Raw genomic sequence first — 22307 nt, 5'->3', positions numbered from 1 at the left:
TTTCAGCTGAACTTAATCGAACTAAGGAAAAATAATTAAGCTTAATGTAATAATAATAAAATAATACTTACCATTCTAAAGCTAGAGACACGTCTCTGATTTATTTTAGAACTGTGTAAAATATATAAATATAATTATAAATATATATTGTTGTCACTAGATAGCGAAGTTTAACAACTTTTGAACGTACTTCTGCACTGACTGCTAGTATTAAGTTCTACTTCTGTATTGGGGGAAGGTATATGTGGTGCTGAAATTCTTATACTGAGGCTAGCCTATAATATATATAATTGCCAAAAAGTAAGATTTTTATTAAGTAATGTAGATAAAACCTAATTATATTTATTACTTACAGGTTTATAGGTGTAAAGTATAAATTCTTGTAACCATAAATTGGTGAACGTTATACCTATAGATTCGTACATATTCACATACTCTGATACTGACATTGGTTTAGTCTTACCACTGTACCACAGTGATAAAGTTAGTTAATTAGCTTTAGAAGTTAAAGTTCAGGCCCTAGATGATAGTTGCTTTTATCAGTTTTCTTCCTTTGCATGCTTTGGATTTTGTACAAAATTAAAATGTACATACATACAAGTTACAAGTTGATTTATCATAACTGATCAACACTAGTATGTCTTAGTAATATTAATAGTAATACATAGGAAGAAAACTGATAAAAGCAAATATCACCTAGGGCCTGAACTTTAACTTTTAAACTAACTAACTAATTACTAATAGTAATTAGTATTAATATTGCTAATGCATATTCAAGATAATATTTGTTGTTTTGTAGCACTAGTATTGATCAGTTATATTTTATAATAAATCAACTTATAACTTGTATGTATGTATATTTTGATTTATACAAAATCCATATATTATGCTTACTCAAGTTACTATTACTGCCAGTCCTACAGCTAGTACATGTTAGTTGTACTACTAGGTGAGTTAAATACTAACCAAACCTTGCCTATCATAACCTAAACTAACATAATCAAACTATTCCTAATATAACCTAGATGACGTAGAGAATATGCCTATCTCTGTAAAAAAACAAAAAGGAATTTCCATACAATGTTTGATATTCCAAGAAAAAAAACAGGAAAGATTGCTAAAGATAAGAAAATCAGTTGCCATAGATTAAATTTGATTGTTCATCCCAAGGATTTTGAAACTATTGCCTTGCCATGTTATGACACCAAGCCATGAAATGGGAATACTTCAGAACAAGTAGCAGCCATGGGCCTTAAAAATAAATTTACAAACACATGTGCAGTCATGGTTCAATGTTGTGTGTATATATATATATATATATATATATATACCCTATTAAACTGTATTGTACTACCTTCATGTATGTGATCAGTACCCTAGACCTACTAGGACATCATGTAATGTATTGGACAGTAAAGAAAGGTACTACATTCATGAAATGGGAAATTACAAATCATAAAATTATAAATAACTGATCTCAGTTGTTCAAAAAAACAATAATGTAAATAATAGCAGTTAGTACACAGAATACAGCACATTCAAAAGGTTTGTAGTAACATTTACTTAAGATTAATTGATCATTATGATACAAAGAATTTGGAACTTATGATATTACAATTGTTTCATCTAAGTACCTTATATTCTTTCATCACCAAAAACTTTGTTTTTGAATAAAATTGTGAGATGGTTTATTCTTTTTTTTTTAATTTACCTATTTTTTGTAACAGGCCTATTTTGTAAATCATTACAATCTTCACTGCTTGTGCCACTATTGTTCTTACTTGCTGGTGAGTCCTAATAACTTCAGACTTGATATATTAGTGAGAGGATCTAATTGAATGAAATCATCAGCCTTTTGATATGCTAATGAAGTAAATTGTGCACTTTTGTAGCTAAAGTTAATATTTTATTGTAGTTCTGGTACTGAAATAATTAGTCCATTGTAAGAAAATTGCAGAGCAGAATACAAGATGTATATAAATTATAGAATATTCTTAAACTTAAGATATGCTATGTTATTTTTAACTGAGATTAATATACAGAAAGCTTCATAATTGTAGCAGATATTTGTTATTAAAGCTATTTTATTCATATATGTAAAAAGCATACTCTAGTTTCTATTCAGAGTATGAGGTGTTTAAACAGTTTTGCTCAAGAAAATCTTTCAAACAATTTTTGTTTTGTTAGCTAATGTGCAGTTCATAAACTATGATTTTTTGCTGGCACCTGTTAATTTTTTTACTGTAAATTTGCAAATATAAGTTAACTCCAATTAGAAATATAGACACGTATGTATGTTAACAGTAGGTTCAATTATATTGAATGATTAACTGCTGCCACAACAAATTATTTTTTATATGATCTGGTAATATAATGCTATGTTACATTTTTTATGTACAAATGGTTTTTGTTTGTTTTTTAACACACTGTGACAGTTGGTCAAAACTTCAGCCAGACTGATACAGTCTTTCAACTCTAATGGGTAAGGTAAAAAAATAAGTCTTCAAAATTCTAATCCCTCCTCCATCTTTGAAAGAATATACCTTTGTTAACATTGGAAATATGAATCTGAAGTTCTGCACAATTGATCCTCGTATACGAGACTACATTGTAATAGCTCATGATGAAATTTCAGTATGATTGGAGATAGTAAACTGAAAGAGAATGGCCTAACTATATAAGCTTGCCCTCAGCATTTTCACAGCTAGTATCATTCTGATATATTTTTCTCTATCTGTACCTTTTTCCAACAAATGAGATTCTTTTCTGTTTTAAAGATGACCAAAACTGAACACGCTGTTTAACATAAGGATTATAAAGTCTTGTATAAAGTGATAAGTACTTCCTTACATCAAAATTTCTGATTTTTTTGGAAAATCTCATTACCTATCTAGTTTTAGCCATCATAGTCAGGTACTTAGGTTTCAGGGAACTTGCAGACCACAGAATGGGAACAGCTAATCTAGGAAAACAATGAGAAATGAAAATAACTGTTGAAGCCCCTTAATTTCCTTAATCTAATTGTAATTGGATGAGGGGCTTATACTATTGAATTTTTCTAAATTTCCCAAACTAGTATTCATCTTTTTTTAGTACAATTTAAGATTAGTTTTATAATACCATTAATTAATACCCAAATGTAAGGAATCTCATTTTTATCTTCAGCCATAAAAACAGCAGTAAATATTTGATAAATAATTAATTTTTGATTGCATTCACATCAGCATAACTTAAGCCTAGGTATTTTCTTTAATCTTTATTTTGTGTTCCCATAAGCTTGAAAGTGTCAAGTCATATTAAATATTCTATGACAACAGTTTTCCTAACCTTCATCCTCCCAGCAACTGTTGTGAGAAGGTAAACTTTCTAAATATATTTCTCTAAAATGGAATTCTTCCATAGTAATCCTGTTTATAACATTAGCAAAACTTGATTACTTTCACATATTCTTATAATTATTAATAATGGTTTTAGAATATCGTTACTTTAAATTTGGTAATATATTCTGATTGAACATTTTGAAAATCTGCTGTACTGCAGCTGTTAGGAAGAATGTAAATTAATAACAGGACTGTTCATATATTTTGAGGTAGCAGCCAGACAGTTACAAGCATTGATGCTGAGAGAAGGATTATTCTACCTTGGACGTGTATTTTTATCCAGTAAGGCAATATTATTAACCATTATTAGGATTTAATTGGAGCAGTTTAAATCAGCCCCATGGAACTTGTAATTATTATATATTTTCATGAAAACTAATTCAGCCGTATGTATAAAAATGATATTGTAGTAATGTTTTTTTTTATAGTCGTTGTTATTGTAATGAACATCTGTTAAGTAAGATTACTGAAAATATTGAAGGAACAGAAGGCAATTTGGCCCATCTAGGTCACTCTTCCACTGACCAAAACCAACTAATAAACAAAATGATGCTTTTCACATCAAAATACGTATCCACCAAAATAAACTAACAACAGTAACCATCCCATCACTTACACTATTCCACACATGCATGACTATAGAAAAATACTTCTGCAAATGAATAATGCTACATCTGAGAATTATAATATTAAAGTTCACATATTCAAACTAATTCGTTAATAACAAGAGAGGATATAGTACTATCATAAAAAAAGTAAAGTCAATATCAAAATACATGTATCAATGGGAAGTAAAGACTTTTATTTACTACCTAACTAAGAATTCAATGGTCTGTGTACTGATATTTTACGGACATAGGACAGAAAGAATTTTGAGATCCGTGTAACACAGGTTTCACTTGTATGCTATAAGCATGTTGGAGAGACATTCTTCAAAATGCATGCAATTTTTTTATTTACATTATTTTAAAATTTGTTTTCGTTCTCTCTTGAATCTGTGTTATGTTATATTTTGTCAGTCTTGTGTGCACAAATATAATTACAGATATTATGAAAAAATGGGCAATTTCATTATTATATAGAGGGTGAGTACATTATAAGAAAACAATTTGAGTTTCACAATATCACTACAGTCCATGTCTCATCTGATCAAGCTCTTTCTGACAACTGTGCATCTTGACAATAGCCCTGCAGCACAGTTTCCAGTGCGAAAAGGTTGTCATGTCCAAAGCACATCTCTACTCCCTATAGACCTTCCCTAAGCCTTCTAGTGTACAAAGAAAATGGTTTCCTAGTACCTATTTCAACAGTCCAGTTGCACAAATATCCAATGGCACTATGTCCTGGACTAGGATCCTTTGAAGTAAAAATATTCTTTACAATACCAGCTAAAGAATCTTAGTACCATTGAGTGTGTAAATTAATGATGTGAATATAATTAATAAGAGTCTCATACCAGACCTACGAGGAATCCCACTGGTGACTTTTGTCCAATTACAATAATGCCCAATTACCACCACTTTTTACTTTCAACCACAAACAAATTTTCGTTAGTGATATAATATTCAAACTTTATAAATAATATTTAGTGCAGAACTTTATCAAAATATACATAATTAATGAGTATTCCCTCATGGTAGAAAAAAAAATTGGGGGGTTCTAAAGTCATGTTGAGAACTATTCGTTAAATTCCAGGTTACAAGTTTACAGTAAATCTTCTCTATGAATAAATGTTCATCACCATTTTCATGACAGAGGCAATTAATTGAACCATAGTTCTATTAATTTTTCCCTTGATTTTAACCCTAAAATAAGAATAAATAATTGATGTTTAAATACATAACTAATATTGTGTTATTAACTCTTACCCTAATTGTGATGTGTAAATGACATATAAAATTGATAAAATTACACTTTATTCACTTGATATAGTTCACATAATAAAATTTATTGATCAGTAGTTTGATAATATAAATAGCATCATGATCACTACTGTGTTTGTTGTATCCCAGCTAGCCTGGTATTGGGCAAAAGGCCTTATTAGCACTGGATATAGTAGGTATAGTGTTGTTGAAATATTGTTATACGTTCTTTTTTGCTTTCATTTGTATGTTCTCAGAATTTTAATTTTTAAAAGTTAAATCACACTTGCAGTTGTTCAAACATTAATGTCAACTACTTTTGAATGATATTCGTTAAGTCTCTATGAATTTAAAATTTGGATAAATCTTATAACAGTCACTAGCTTTTACCCTCTTGAAATTTTTCCAAGCTTTCAAAAAGCAAGTTCTTGTCATAGTGAACAATAATAAAATTTAAGAAATTCTTCTATTCCTCTATAAACATAAGTGGACAGCTTAGAACACTCATCGTGTACAGTATTAAAACTTTTTTAGTAGATTGGGAAAGTTTTATATGATTTTAGATAGAAATAATGAAAATGTTTTTGTCCTTGGACTTCTCAGAGAAATTATATCACTAAGGTTAGCAAAAATGTGGAGAATTGGGTTTAGATCTCTAAAAGAAGAGGTTAATATTATGTCTATTGGAATTTTCATCAGAATATAGTGTGTTTTTTATCTCAAACTTTAATTTTTACTTCATTTTACATGGAATGTTAACTGCAAAATGAGAACAAGAGTAATATGATTTCTGTAAGAGATTTTGAAAGATACCTAATGATAAAAGAAGGGAACATGACTGAAATAAGTTTTGTGACTTGACTGTCAGGAAGACTTTGGTAAAGTGCATCAGAAGGGATGATTAACAAACTGATGTTTATAGAGTTGGGAAACCATCATTTTAATCTTTTATCTTCCTCTTTTGTGAATGTGACAATCCCAGCTGAAGTTAGACTCTTCAGACGATTCAGATTCAGTTTAGAGTCATCCAGTCCACAAGGAAAAGTCTTATTCAAACTCTTGAGGCCCTATTTGGAGTACTGGATGTAATTTTGGTCCTTTAACTTTGCTAAGTACATCAGGAGAATTTATTTGGTAATAATAATTGTGAAATATACTTAAAAAATAAACCAGAAGTAAAATAAAGTTCTTAAGAATCATTAATTACAAATCTAGTTTCAGAAACTTTTTGGATTCTGAGATGGTATAATGTTTTCTTAACCAGGGTTTGGTTTAAAGAAATCCAAATGTGTTAATAGATTTTGACCATGAAATAGCATTGCAGGGGTTTCATTAGTTGTGATGTTAGGGTTGTTCTGATAGGCTAATAAGAAATTTGACAAATTTATTTGAACAGAACCTTTCTACAATTTCATTTATGTCATATATGATCTAAAATGCTTTCATATGTTCACTGTTGACTGATTGAATGCTGGTGCTATCAAGTGAGTGCAATGACATGGTTTACAAAAACAGTCATAATTTTCCTTACTTAATAGCAGCATTATGTATTAATTGTGTTTGTTGTTGGTGACTGGTGAGTGTTCATACAACTGATTGCTGACAGTTGATATTACCTATTGACCTTAGGTCTTGATAAATTTTGTAATATTGTGGAATATTATTACCAGCAGTATTACCAACATACATCATTAGGCTCAAATGAAGTGTTCAGAATTGTTATGGGTTTGTATAGTTGTCCTGTGGGTGGTCTTTCTGTGTTCTGGGATTTCAGGTTGAAGACATAAACTCAAATATTAAGGTAATAGATTTAAGCTTTCGAAGCTTAGATACAGGCTTGTCCTCTTAACATAATCATTTCTTGCTTAGTCTTATGAACACTTTGATAGTTTGACTGATAATATGGTGTATTCTAGTGTGAATTTATTAACAAATTTTTGGATAATTATATGGATGTGGATTTGATGTTACTGTTGGTTGTTTTGATAGATATAGGGGTACTCGTAGATAGGCAGAATGAAGTTCTTATCTCCCTTTTTTCTTGTATTCTTAAAGAAACAAAAAATTCAAGCTTAATTTTATATTTATATATGACAGTATTTTATCTCAAAATAATGGTAACTGCCAAAAAAAATCCATATTTTACGCACTAATTATAACAGAACTTTACATTGTTTTAAGATGTATTGACCTCATAATTTACTTTGATTTTTTAATAGATTCAAGACGTGTATCAGTATTTCCATCAAGAGTGAGTATGTATGCAGGTAGTGATAATTGTATTCCTAATAAGAAGTCTTGTCCTGATGTTCCGGTTATTGGGACTCACAATGGAACTTTCCACTGTGATGAAGCTCTTGCTTGTTTTATCTTGAAAACCCTACCAGAATACAAGGATGCTAAAATTCTCAGGTAATTTTCTTTCAGTTTGTAATCTCTGATTTTTCAATCATTGGTTAACTAGTGTTATAAATTTAAATACTATGTAGTGAGTATCAATAATTTCATTATTTTTGGTTTTGAAGTTGATCTTATAAAAGATTTCATGTATTATCTTTTGTATATAAGTACATTATATATATATAAACAATAACATCTAAAAACTAAATAAATATCCATTTAGGAAAAAAAATATTGAAAGTAACTAGGTGGTCTTATTTTAAAACATTGTTGTCTGAATTAAAAGTTATTCTTATAAGTTACCCATTCTACAGTAATTATTAATACAACAAAGACATGGATAATATGGATTATCCAAATAATGTCTATAAGTTATATATAATTTTTCATACCATTTTAACAACAATGTGATATTTAAAATATATCATAGTTATATTTTTGGTGAATTAAGAAATGAAAATTGTGGTGTGTTTAATTTTCCTAGTTGTTTGAGATGTAAAGATACCACTAAAGAACAGAGTTTTAGTATGGATGCATCAAAGGAACAAGAGCAAACTGAATAAGCTTAACACATAGTAGGCATAATTTGAGGTTATTATTGCAAAGTCAAGTTCTTCTGATGTGTCTATATAAATGGACTTATTGGTAACTTAAACCTTCTGTGTTTACATGCTTGACTCAGCAGCTGGCCTAGTGTTACAAACACTATATGTTGTCAGCTTGAAGATAGTTGAAGTGAGTTGTAACCCTGAGATTATCAGGAGGTGTATGTCATGTCAGAGGTTGCATTTATGCATAATTATGAGTTGTGTGCAGAAAAATTTTATAAAATGAAAAAATAACAGCATATCATTTTTAAAATGCAGGTGTATCAAGATATACTGTTTCAAATTACCAAGTGTATTTTTATGTCATGCAACATGAAAAACATTTAATTGCTCCAAGCATCCTTTAAATAACACACAAGCCATAGATGTATACATCCAAAAGCCATGGGAGATATGTAAAAAGGAATGAACTAGCATTCCATTAGGTCACTTCTCCCAGTTGAGATTTTAAACAGTGTTGTCACCATAATAAAACTAATGTTATCGAATTATATTCTGGGTTTTCTTAGTACTTGTTTCCTATTGGATTTTAAACTTTGTAATTCTGATATGTCGGCTTACCTTTATGAACAGATTAACTCTTGAAGTTGCACTATTCTGCCTTAGAGATTTGCATGCCACCAGCTTGGTAAAATTCACCTAAAATTCATGTGAATTTGGGCTACTACTACACCAATAGAGTATGACACACCTTCTAGTGCAAATGCTCCCTCTACATTCACACATGAAAATACTCATTCTTTCCTCAGCACAGTTGTGCTTAGTCATGTTTATTTTTGCTAAGATTTGTTGAAGTAATTACTTCAGCAACTTTACTTTGTATTTTCAACCCTTTCAATATGAATCCTCAGATTAATGTGAATTCTTTTTCTGTTTATGCAAGTACAAATACCACTCACAGTTACCCACAACTTAGGAAGTTCTTGTCTGTTGATTGTGACAGCCGTCATATATTAGATTGATAAATATAGTAAGAAGAGTAATGTAACATCGTTCAATGTGTGGTGGATCCATGTTGCTGCTTGGACTTTCTTCTTCCATCCCTGCCACACTTTTCCCTTCACAGATATGAAGCTGAAGTTGAGGAGAATGAAATGGAGTGACTTTTCCATCCTGTAATTTCATACCTACTGAATATCTCTCGACTTTTCCTACCTTACATATGCCTTTTACCTGTTTTTTTCCTTTCTTCTCCCCTGTTAGCGCCACTCCCAGCATTTACTTTGAGTTTGAATTTGCTCCCACTTTTTTATGCCTCATCCATTCTGCCCTACCTGGTACCAGGTAATAGTTATTGTTCTGGTATGATTAGTTACCTCCTCTCACAGTTACAGCTATTCTTAATTTGAATACCCTCTAATGTGCACATTTTTGCCTGCCGCTCCTTCATACTTCACACATAGGCAATACTATTTTGTTATAGTTCATTACTTCTTCACATGTACATATTGTACGCCATATTTCATCCTAGTTCCTTATGCCTTTATATCTCCTCATAGACTATAATGGTTAGATCTGGTTAATTGATACTTCACATACCATTAGGAGATAGGGTTTAGAAATAATTGTTTGTTACATGCAATGTCACCCATAGTCGATGTTCAGATGTGGCTACTTACTCCATCACATGCACTCCTAGTAGATAATGTATAATTTTCTTTCCTTACTCCTTTACATTCACATATTGAAGAGAATGTTCAGACTTGATTCTCGGCCTATGCCATTTGAATATGTTCATAACCTGTCATGTTCTGGAGCTGTCTTCTCGACATGACCATGTCCTACCCACAGATTGGTTCTTCACCCACTGGTCTTCCATTCTTTTGTTGCCTTGCCACACCACTTTTTTTGCCCACTTCCCCTTTCTGGTCTGCTGTGCTTCAATCTTCAATCTGGTCTGTCCCATATTTTTTACAATGCATGTTCTCCTCTCCATCTCCTCCTTCAGGTCCTTGCTCAGTTTCAGGACACCCCGTAATGGGTCCCTTTGGTGGCCCCTCACAGTCCATTCTAACCTTGTTTCTATTACTTCACCTCCTCAAGGCTCAGCCCTGTTTTCCTCTTCTCAACTTTCCATTCGTTCTGATCCACCCTCACACATTTCTCTTTCCTTGGGATATGACACCCCTTTATCATTGCGTGTGGAATTGTCTAGTCCATTTCCCTTATCATGTATCTGTCCCTTTGTCTCACTCCTGTCACCCTTCTACCTCTTCCATGTACTGATATATGGGATGTACTTATCACCTTGGTCTCGTTCTCACCATTTTCCTTTGACTTCATTACATTGTGACATATTCCTCCTCTTTCATAGGATGGGTATCCCATGATCTGCAAGTCTTATCTATCTTGGGTTTTAGGGTGCATTTCCTCCACCTTCTGCTTTACTTGATGTCATGGTTTTCCTTTTTCTTTGCCTCTTTTCTACCCTCATTCATTCCTTCCGTATCCATTGCTCTCCCCATACACACACACACTTCTCACCTGATTGGATTATCATTATGGTTCTTCATGCACTTTGATTGTGGACTTGCTTGGGACTTTAGCCCTTGTTACTTATATGATAAAACATTGGTTTCAGACTCTGTCATTAGAGACATTTGTGCCTCATAACCTTCATAACCCTGCTTTTAGGTCTCAATTGGTGAGGATTCTTCATGGCTCACTACCCCAGCTGCTGGGAGCTGGTATGTGGCAATACTGTCTTTGTAATAAATATTTACAAATCATATTAATTTTTAAAGTAATTTGGTCATTGTCATTAAACATAAGGTTAATTTACTATGAATAAATATGCTGTTATAAATTTTGTAAATTTGTTGCTTTATAGGAATTTGTGAAAAATGCATATAATTCTTTTCATATAATTTATAGAACACGTGATGAAGATTTGTTAAAAGACTGTGATATTGTTGTTGATGTTGGTGGAGTTTATGACCCTACAGTTCATCGGTATGATCATCATCAAAGGTAAGCTTCCTGATCATGCAGATTTAATTTGAATGATGATTCAGATTATCTGTAGTTTCTATAGTATGTCTTGTGAAGGTAATGAAACTTTTTAAACAAATATGTGAACTACCTGGCAACTGAATATATTCATTATTCTGGAGAGGATTTAGCTTGATATTCAGGGTTTGCCCAAAACACTATCCATTAACATTTCTGCAAGTTCACATCTATATTGCAATAAAAGTTTGAAAGTATTTAACACTTCACCTATCATATTATCAGGAAAACCAATTCAAATACATGTAGCTTTATAGAAGAGAAATAGTTTTATGATCATATGGATCTGATCTTCCAAAGATAAATTATTACCTTTAATAATAACTTTCCATTACCAATCCATTTAGTTCACATCAGTTGTAGTTGGGTGGAGAGTGTGCTGGTGTTTAAAACACTACCTGTATAAATGTGTCTTGGTTGCCATAATATTACTTTTAAAACTTCTTTCAACTTTGGTTTAAAAACATGTGTATACTTATGAAGCCAGAAACCACTTTATTTCAGCAACAAAAGTGTGTTTATTGCTTGGTAATGTACAGAAATATATAAACAAAGTTTTTCTTTTACATTTCATTTCACTAGGAAGTAATTTATTTCATTTACTTCACTCTTTTTTTTTTAGGTGTAGTCCAGTCTTGAACCCCAAGATGAATTAGTGATATGTATCTAAATCACGAAAAAGTTCTTTATTTCCACATACTTTAAACAACTATGAACCAAGATTTTCATATTTAAGCTAATTTTTTGCTGTGAACACAAATACAGTGTAATGTGCCAGTCAGTTATAGAATTCAGTGGTTAATGGGAGAACATGCTTGCACCAGAAGGACTTGCTAGATCAAGCTAATTGAACAGGTGTAATTTATACATGAAATATGAAGAATCAACAGCGAATCAGGAGTGCTTTAATACACTTACAAAAAGATCTATTAATATGACATTAGAAAAAATTTGGTACATTTGGAAACATTTAAAGAATAAGAAGAGTGATATTATATTTTTTTAAATTCTTAGTTTTAAACGTTTTTTCTACCATTGTAGTACAATTAAAAACTGCTCAGAAATAATATTTGTATGGGGAAAATAATTTATTTGTTGATTATGGAAATCAGCTCATATTTAGTGATGAAACATTATACTAAGTTTGATGCAGTTTGCCATTACAGTAATGTGTTATAGGTATTTAAAATGTGTAATAATAGCCCATGTTTTTTTCCTGTAGAAGTTTCAGTGAGAGCATGCACAGTCTGAACCCCAAGAAACCATGGATTACAAAGCTAAGTAGTGCAGGACTTGTGTACTTTCACTTTGGTCACAAGGTTATTGCTCAGTTACTTGGAACCAACAGCCAAGATGAAAAAACCACAAAAATTTATGACAAAATGTATGAGAACTTCATGGAAGAGATTGATGCTATTGATAATGGAATATCAACCCATGATGAACAACCAAGGTTATTCAGTTGCCACTTTTTTTGTTGTCATTTTTCTCTACATGTACATTGTTGTTTTCTAGTAGCTGTGCCTCTCAGCTCAAAGGTATTTAACTTAGAGATTTAAAATAGTGAAGAACCAGTTGCTATATAAACTGACTTTAGGTCACATCATTAGAAATAGGGAATATACCAGTAGTACATGCTTGTTTTACAGTTATACTTTTAACAATGTCTCATTTTATTTAAGACTTAAGAGCTATAATTTCAAGAAAAATAATTAGAATTTTATTCCATATAAGCTTTTTGTTTGGTAACTTTTTAAATTTCAGAAAAAAAGGACTGAAGGGCTTTTCAGGTGGGTTGGATATGACAGACATAGTATTTATTTAAGTGCTATTTATGTAAGCAAATTTCTTGACAACAGCTATTGTGGGGTGAACTGGGTTAAGTTGGTGGAGTGTAATTTGTCATCACTTCTTTTTATGTAAGGTTTTATTATCACTATATTATTTATTTATTTTAGCACCATATATTATTATTTTTGTGAATTGATGTTTTATTATTTAGAAGCAATGATGAAACAGCAGCATAGTCTTCTTGACTCCATATGAGTCGAGCAACCACAGTGTCAATGTGAAAAGACTACATTTGTAATTATTAATAAGAATTTATAAGTGAAAGTGTTATCTTGGATAATAGTTGTTGTACAGGAGGTTTTGAGTATAGAAGGTGTTGCATATTGTTACTGATCACAGAAACATTCCTGTAAAAGTTAGTGTGATGTTTACCATATCATCTTATACTTTCAGTCAATGATTTTTTATATATAGTTATGCAATGTAAAAAACAGTGTTTCCTGGCATTAATATTGTATAACAAGTAGACAGAGAATCACATTGTATAAAATCACAACTCAAGAACCATATCTTTTTATGTTATTGTAAATATAAGTTTCATCCGTTCAATGTATTTGTACAGTGTTTTCATATTGCTTTCAGTTTATGATCTTGTTATGTTCTAGGTGTTGTATATGTATGCATAAGTATGCATTTGTGTAACTCCATATGCATGAAATCTGTAATACTTGGACTTTATTTTCTTTTAGATATCACATTAGTACTCACCTGAGCTCTCGTGTTAGTTACCTGAACCCACCATGGAATAGTCTTAACCAGGATACAGACGTGAGTAATGTAAACATACAAAATGGGAGTTTAAGTAGTATAACCATCAAGGACATAGGTTTACATAATGAAAACATTAAAGATGTAGATTTAATTACTGTATACATCAAGGATGTAAGTTTAAGAATTGTAAATATCAGTATTTTAGGTTGAAGTAATTTAAGCATCAAGGGGATATATAAGAGGAATTGTAACATTAAGGACATATGTTTCAAGTAAGATAATTGTCAAAGTTATAGCATTAAGTACTGATTACTTGTAAATAATTTATTACCAAATTTAAATTTTGAGCCTTTATGTAGGCCGTGAAAAACTGTCAGGTTGAGATTTTTATATGGTAACTTAGATTAAGAAATTTGTTTTTATTTTAAACATTTTCAGCACATTTTAAAAAAAAAATTTAATTCAATTTTTTAATAGGAAACAAATTAGTTTCATCTAATTTGTATATAAGCCAATGAATTCACATCATTATGTCTATATACACACACATATATATATAGTATCCTAAACAGTAGTTAGATATTCCTACATGTGTTTTTAAAAGTTACATTTTGATACCTTACCTTCATATTGAAAAGTACAGAGTAGAGAAGTTAGAATATTTGTTTTGTTTTTTTTAGGGTGTAAATATTCTGAATGTTTATCAAAAGAGAGTTTAACTATTGCTAAGTCAAAACTTTTAAGAAGAACTTGTGATGAATAAACCAATAGTGTAGTGCTAATTTTATAGTGCCAGAGCCATGACAAAACTTGTCAGACATGTGGTGTCACCATCGGGGTAAATATCTAATATTCAGTGCCTAATTTCCATTTTTGTGAATTCATCTTAAATAAAGAAAATATATGCAGTACTAATTATATGAAACTACTTACATTGATAATAAATTGAATATGTATATACTACTGTGAGAAAACAACTCCAGCTCGACTTTCTTTAAAGTAAGCAGCAGGGAAAAAAGAAAAACTGGATACTATATAAACAATACTTTTAGTCTTCTTCTACTTCAGTTTTAGTAACAATAATTAACACCTTTAACTTTTATAATAGATTGCACACCTTATGTTCTCTCAACACAAATAAATAGTACACTCCCCTCTGGAGAAAACTGATTATTACAATTTCAGATACCAGAGTGTTGTTCTGACAATAGTACACTCCTCCTGGTGAAAACTGATTATTACATATTAACTCAGTAGAATAATTGATCTAATGTGTATTAAAAAAAAACATTAATGAGTTACAAATGCAAGATTCAAATTGAAAAAATGTAAATAAAATGGTTTAGGCTTGTAGTTAACCAGAAAACTTATTCGTGTTGTTGATATTAAAAAAAAAAAGATAGATATTTTGTTATCAGTGAAAAAATTTAATTGTAAATTGTGATACTTATGATTTTCGCTTATACTGTCTGTAAAACTTATATTGAAAAACTTCAAATGTAATTGAATTTTTAGTTAAGTGAAATTAAATTTGAATAAGCAGCATTAAAGAAATCTTTAGTTAAATTAATTTGCCATTATTAAGCACTTACTTGCGTGTTTGCCCCCACTCCAGTGGCACAGCGGTATGTCTGCGGACTTACAACTCCAGAAACCAGGTTTTGATACTTGTGGTGGGCAGAGCACAGATAGCCCATTGTGTATCTTTGTGCTTAACTTCAAACAAACAAACAATCTTGCATGTTTGTTGAAATATAGTAAAGATTACTTTACTATAAATTTCGTTTTTATTAAATGCTTTAATAGAGATAATTAAATTTATAAAAGTTTCAAAACTATAAAAAAAATCAGTCCTAATTCTGTTGTTGTTTAGCTAAGATCATTAATAATAATGGACACTCCTCAGTAATATTAATAAAAAAAAGCAGCTCTCCGTATGCAAGAACTTGATCTTGACTTCAAATATTGAATGATTTAATGCTGCCACAGTTCATTGAACAAAGAATTACTGATGGTTCCACATGGACTTTGTTGGATTTTCAAACACATTTTTGTAAACTTTTTATGCACAAGAGTACTTGTGGGACAATGACTTTGTTGGCTACAAGATCCCTCATACCATATGAGTGACATGAAAAATTCAAAGAAAAATATTGTTTGTATTGTAATTAACCCCCTCAATTATGCCAGAATTTCCTCTGTATTTTACATAGAAAATTAGTAGTTTCCTGTTTTTTATTAGTTCTTTACAATGAATATTGTGACCGGCAAAATTGTAAAATTACATAATATGATGCAATATTTGAGCCTCATTAGTAATTAATTTTATGTAAATGAATCAGTAATTTGAAGATTAAGACATTCATATCCTTGTAACATAAGTTTGTGGTAATCCAGATGTAGATATATTCTATGCTTGTCTTAAAAGTTTCATCTTGAGAACTTCTCATAATATTAATATCTTGTTGATATGAAAGATTATTACATACTAACAACATACACTCATCATGATGCAAAAGAATGTATTTGCTAATTTCCTACTTTGATTGAGAATTTTTTTTTCTGTTTTCAGGAAGGATTTAAGAAAGCTATGGAACTGACAGGCAATGAGTTTAAGGATAAAGTTTTTTATTACGGGAATGTCTTGTGGCCAGCTAGACTACTAGTTGAAGAAGCCGTTAAGAACAGGAAAAATGTTAGTCTTAGCGTGTTTGTTAATTATTTTAAAGGGAATGTTTTGTGGCCAGCTAGACTACTAGTTGAAGAAGCCATTAAGAACAGGAAAAATGGTAGTCTTAGTGTGTTTGTTAATTATTTTAAAGGGAATGTTTTGTGGCCAGCTAGACTACTAGTTGAAGAAGCCATTAAGAACAGGAAAAATGGTAGTCTTAGTGTGTTTGATAATTATTTTAAAGAGATTTTTTTTAAAGGGAACGTTTTGTGGCCAGCTAGACTACTAGTTGAAGAAGCCATTAAGAACAGGAAAAATGTTAGTCTTAGTGTGTTTGTTAATTATTTTAAAGGGAACGTTTTGTGGCCAGCTAGACTACTAGTTGAAGAAGCCATTAAGAACAGGAAAAATGGTAGTCTTAGTGTGTTTGATAATTATTTTAAAGAGATTTTGTTTCCTTCACATATCTAACCCCAAGTATTAGTGTATTTGTTGTCAAAACTTGTCAAGATCTCATGCAATGAGCTATTTACTCCTGAATAACTATTAGCTTTTAGAATTTCAGATGTGTTTGAATTTTTATAAAAAACACAGTACTTAATAACTGTTATATACGGTTTTGTTATCCATTCAGTCTTACTGGTTATAAAATATTTTCCTATAACATTAGTGTCATCATAACACCTATGTTTCTGTAAGGCATGGTTCCTCAATGTCACTAAAGCAAGAAGTATTGCCAGCATATAATATTTAATTTATTCAGCTGATATTGATATGTGTTAAACATTGTTTTGAAACAACGATGTTGCAATAACTTCATTAGTGTAAGGTAGAATAAATGCAAAAATCACTGTCCCTCTGGATGCAGGATAGAAAGTGTGGGTGGGAAGAGGATGCAAAGATATTTGGCCATTTTCATTCACAAACATGTTAATTACTGATGTGGCTGTATCCAGTCGAGTGCAACACAAGCCTAGTTGGTAGTAAGTAGCTTTCCTTATGTTCAGGTGGTACTTGCCATTCACAATGAGTAAGTCTTGCTGGTGAGTGAAGCTTTATTGTAATAATTGCTTGACACCAGATGTTGTTTGCTTGGAGTTTACTGATCAGAAATATACTTTGGATTTCATAAGTCAGTTTATTTGTAACATCTATTTTTGAACTAGTATTATTTACAGAATTGTATACAAAGTAAAATTTTAAATGAATACATTTCCAATTATGAGACAATTGTACCTATAAAAAGTGATGAATAACAATAAATGTTATTTGCAGTTCACTTCTTACATTGCATGCCAGTTTCATTTTAAAACTAATTATTTGATTTTTCTTTTGCCAAAAAAGACAAAACAAAATGCTAGTTTTGGATGAACCTAAGACATCACAATTTTATATGTTTGCAACATGAAAAAAATAATATTAATGATGTTAGTATTATTTCACTTCTGCATACTTTCTCATGTTAATATTAGTCGTAGAAAGCTGATTTTTTTCATACTCAAATCATGATCTTGAAAGATTTATAAATTTTTGTAAAGTACTAACTAGTTTTGTGGTATTGTCAGTGACAAGCTACAACTGAAAGGTTTTGTGAATTTCAAAATCTTCTTAGTTCTGTTACATTTATAAAGCATATTCTTCAGCAATACTAGATTAAAGTGTCTTAGTTGAGGAAGAAAAACATTACATTTACTGCATACAAAATTTATTATTAGAAGATTTGAAATAGAGATTTTATAAGTGATAGTGAAAAAGTTTGTAAGCTAACATAAACCCTCCTGTTTTAAAACAATTACCTAACTGTTGAACACAAAAGATAGGCATTTAACATTACACTGATATTCCTTTTTTAAAATTTCATCTTTAAAACTGTAGGTCAGTTTCATTTATGTGCTGACTACTGCTTATTTCTTTTGTCCATCTTGTGTATTTATTTTTCACAGTTGTCATTTGTAAACTCAGTTGTATTTTTATGGATGTATGTGTTAGCACAATATGCACATTTCAGTATATGCTAATTTGTTATTTTGTAATTGTCATAAGACATAATTAAGTATATTTTACTAAATAACAAGATTACAGAACTGATTGAAGAAGATACAACTACCAAAATATCATTGGGGAATATCAGTTATGTGGTGATAAGCTGATTTTGGAATAAAACTGTATTACATACAAAGTACATTACTGTTCATAAATTAGAGACCACTCAATTATCATTAGAGCTGGGCAATTAGTTGAATTTGATAATCAATTAATTGTCAGGTTTATTAATCAATTACACTCAACTAACTAATTATTCTCACATGAAACTTTAATTGTTGGAATAATCAAAAACAGTTGTAATTAGAAACACTAATTTTTATTTATTATACATTATGATAATTGATGCTCAAAGTTAACTTATTATATTGAATTAATCTCCCAGCTCTAATCACCACCATGTATTTTAAATTGAAAACATGCTGACTTCCTTTTAGAATGGGTATTTCAGAATTTCATAATGTCTGAAGGCAAGGTAAGTGATGCATATAAAGAAATTTAGAGTATATTTCTTTAATATTTTGTGTTACCAACTTTAAATGAAATCACTGTCTGAAGCTGGTGAACAATGCTTTCTGGAAGTTTTTGAGATAATCAGTGGGAATTGAATTCAAGGCATCTTGAAGTACTGTTTGGAATTTCTTCTTTGGGTTTGGTTGCCTTTGCTGTTTTTTTCTATAAAGATAGTCCCCCTACACACTCAACAGTACTTAGGTCACTGGAAAATGAAATACAATCCACTATGTAAACTTCCAGAAAGAACATCATGGTTAATGAATAGTTGCTGATATCAGGCAGTATCCAGTTCTGGTTAAACAGCCTCATACTTGGATGCTACCTCCACCATGCTTAAGACTACAGACAATTTGCTTTTAATCTTCCATCATGCCTGCAGTGAATGTGCTGGCATTTGTTGGTTCCAAAAATCTCAACCTTTGACTCATCATATTAAAGAACTCTTTTCTACATAAAGGTTGTCCAATTATTTGGATTTTTGCAAACTTAAGTGTATTCTGTTTGTTGCCTTTCTGGGACATAGGTTTTATTGCTGTAATGTACTCTTTCAGCACTTCTTGACACAAGTTGTGTTGCGCTGTGGTAGGGTGAACTTTAACACTAGTGGTTTCTTGAAGTTCTGCAGCAAGACAGCTGCTACATTTATGCCTGTCTTTTAGTGAAGTAAGCATAAGGTACTTCTTACCTGGAAAGCATGAGTGGTTTTTCTGGGCTTGCTCTTGTCTTCAGTGGTACCAGTTTTATTGTCTTCTGATTATTCACTGGATTTTACTTTTTGATGCTTTTGTTTAAGCAGAAATTTTCACTTGACTGTAGCCCTCAATATATAAAGCTTACTTCATCAGTAACTGTTCTTCTTGGACCATAATTTTATATTGAAAGTAAAAGGCATATTAGAGTCACAGGCTAAAGGGAAGTTTATCTTCTTTTTACAAAAACAATTAATAACTCTAATGATCAAAGACAATTTTTTAAAATACTTTTACAATAGAAAATTAATAAGTGTGGAATATCATTTGATGTTGGATATCACTATAGTAGCTACAGCATTACAACATCTAAAAGCATCATGTCTAAGTTTTCAAAAACATAACTGTTGTCAGTTCAGACATACTCACTTCTCGTGTTTATAGAATTCATTTAAACCAAACATGTGATTTAGAAGATACTTAAGCAAATATAGGTTTTAGATTGCCATTATTGCTATATTTAACAGTAGTATTAATAATTCTTACCCTATAGCCAATAACATTTGGTTTTTCATACTTAACCCAGGTGTCTGATATTTATATGGGTAACTATACTAGACAACTTTTGCACAGGAGACTAAATAGCGGTCTCTGATTTCTGCACAGCAGTGCATACGTAAATTATGAAAAAAATCTTAGCTGTATAAAACTGTCTTACCACATTACAATGGATAAAAATATGCATATTTAGTTTGTGCTTTAATAAAAGTTAAGAGAAAAAATCTCCCTGGTTCAGTGTGTAAAAAAACATTTATTATGCTGATTTAGGGATGATGTCCAGCTATGGCTTTTTAGAAAATTGAAGAATGTAAGACGATAGAACTATTAGTGAACAGAGCAGCTCTTTGTTGAATATTTGATCTCTTATTCTCATCATTATTTAAGCATACATATAATACATAAAAACTCCATCACTATATATAAAGTTAAAATGTGTGTTTGTTTGCACCCTAACTCCTCCGAGCCTATTGGCCCAATCTCAACTAAAATGTGTATGTAAACACTGAACTATGGGGAATGTCCTAAGGGGGTCAAAATTGAACTTAACTCTATTTCTATTTTTTAAAGCCTGTCTGTTAATTACTCCCAGTCTATTGAGTCATTCTCAAACAATCGTGGCAGGTTGATGCTTTAGACAGTGTTGAATATTCTAAAGAGATTCAAGGTCAAAGTATGAAAGTTACTGGATTGTTTCTCAAACAACCATGCTTTTCTTATGGTCAGTGAGATGTAGAGGGTTCAAGGGTAGGAAGTTAGTGGTTGACCTCATTGTATGTTATATGAGTCATATGGCCATCTATTTTTTTGATTGTGTTCTTGTCTCCCATCTGTGGGACTATTGTATTATTTTTTTGAAACATTGTTTTGGTTCTAATAAATTAACTAAATTTCAAGTTTTATTAATTACTAAATTTACTTGTTGCTACGCTTGTAATATTGTATTTTTGGAAACTATGCACACAAATGTTGTTTATGAAGAAATTTTGTTTTAATTTTTAAAATTTTGAGATAAGATTTATGTTCAAGATATTACTTTGAAATATATGATTGCTGTTAAACTAGCATTGTTTTAATTAAGTGTAAATATTCCCCGTCGTTCTAAATATAACCATGCACATTTATGCACTTGAAAAAAGAATTAATAATCTTACCCTCTGAAGTATTATCTGATTTTATTTATACACTACTTTTGTATTAAACATTACTCAATAAGAAATTGCTAATAGAAAGATGGGTTTAATTCTAGTCTCGAGTTGAATGCAAATAAAGTTCAGTGTTTAAATTTTGGATGATATTGGTATCCAGAGCAGTGTGTAAATGCTAGATTCATTTTTGTAATAGTGGAAGGGGTTTTGAGTGGGATTCAAAGGCAATCTGAGAAAAGAATATCTTCACTCAGAGCAAGTAAATCGATTATGAATTACTTCAACCATGAGGAGTAAGAGGTTAGAAACATTTCAAACCTTTGATAAGTTGTTGTATATATTTTTAGAACTGATGACCAAAACAAAATACTATGTATAGGCATTTTATATGAAGAAAATTAATAACATATGCACTGTCAATATTTCCAAAAACTTCCAGGTGGATCCTAGTGGTGAAATTGTGAATCTAAAAGAGGGAGGTTGTCCATGGAAAGATCACCTTTTGTCTATTGAAGAGGAATGTGCCATTGATCCAAAGATTAAGTTTGTGATTTATCGAGACATGAACCAACAGTGGCGAGTCCAGTGTGTTCCTGTGCGACTGGGTTCATTTGAAAATAGGTAAATATATACATATGTCTCTGTTTCAAACCAATTTAATATTTACAACAGATGTTTTTTTGTGAATCATTTATATATATCAGTGAGGGATCATGTGCTAAACTGCTAACATGCAGTGGTGCCAGTATTGATGCAGTCCAAGCGCTGGGCCAGCATGCTTTGCAATTCAACACTTTTTCAGTCAATAAGCCTGTTTGAGCGGTACATGAATTTCACTTGTTTTCCTGATAATTATTTTAT

General features: G+C 31.0%; 1 protein-coding gene across 3 annotated transcripts in view; it reads left to right on the top strand.

Moving 5' to 3' along the window:
* Positions 1-178: 178 nt before the first annotated feature.
* The window catches only part of LOC106458456 (UPF0160 protein MYG1, mitochondrial-like), a 23588-nt gene continuing 1459 nt past the window's right edge, over positions 179-22307 (top strand). Inside the window, exons 1-8 of one of the 3 annotated variants that reach the window (XM_013917971.2) lie at positions 201-300; positions 3590-3662; positions 7462-7654; positions 11125-11220; positions 12482-12712; positions 13800-13878; positions 16394-16516; positions 21886-22067. In XM_013917971.2, the coding sequence (XP_013773425.1) occupies positions 3617-3662; positions 7462-7654; positions 11125-11220; positions 12482-12712; positions 13800-13878; positions 16394-16516; positions 21886-22067 (950 nt within the window). In that variant the 5' untranslated portion in view covers positions 201-300; positions 3590-3616. Of the gene's footprint in view, positions 301-3589; positions 3663-7461; positions 7655-11124; positions 11221-12481; positions 12713-13799; positions 13879-16393; positions 16517-21885; positions 22068-22307 lie in introns of all 3 variants that reach the window. The other 2 variants (XM_022384667.1, XM_013917972.2) reach the window with 2 other exon arrangements.

This window comes from Limulus polyphemus, unplaced genomic scaffold (assembly GCF_000517525.1).
Source record: "Limulus polyphemus unplaced genomic scaffold, Limulus_polyphemus-2.1.2 Scaffold466, whole genome shotgun sequence".
Classification (NCBI taxonomy): Eukaryota; Metazoa; Arthropoda; class Merostomata; order Xiphosura; family Limulidae; genus Limulus; species Limulus polyphemus.
Note: the sequence above shows the minus strand (reverse complement) of the source record. Positions and strands in the feature narration are given on the sequence as shown.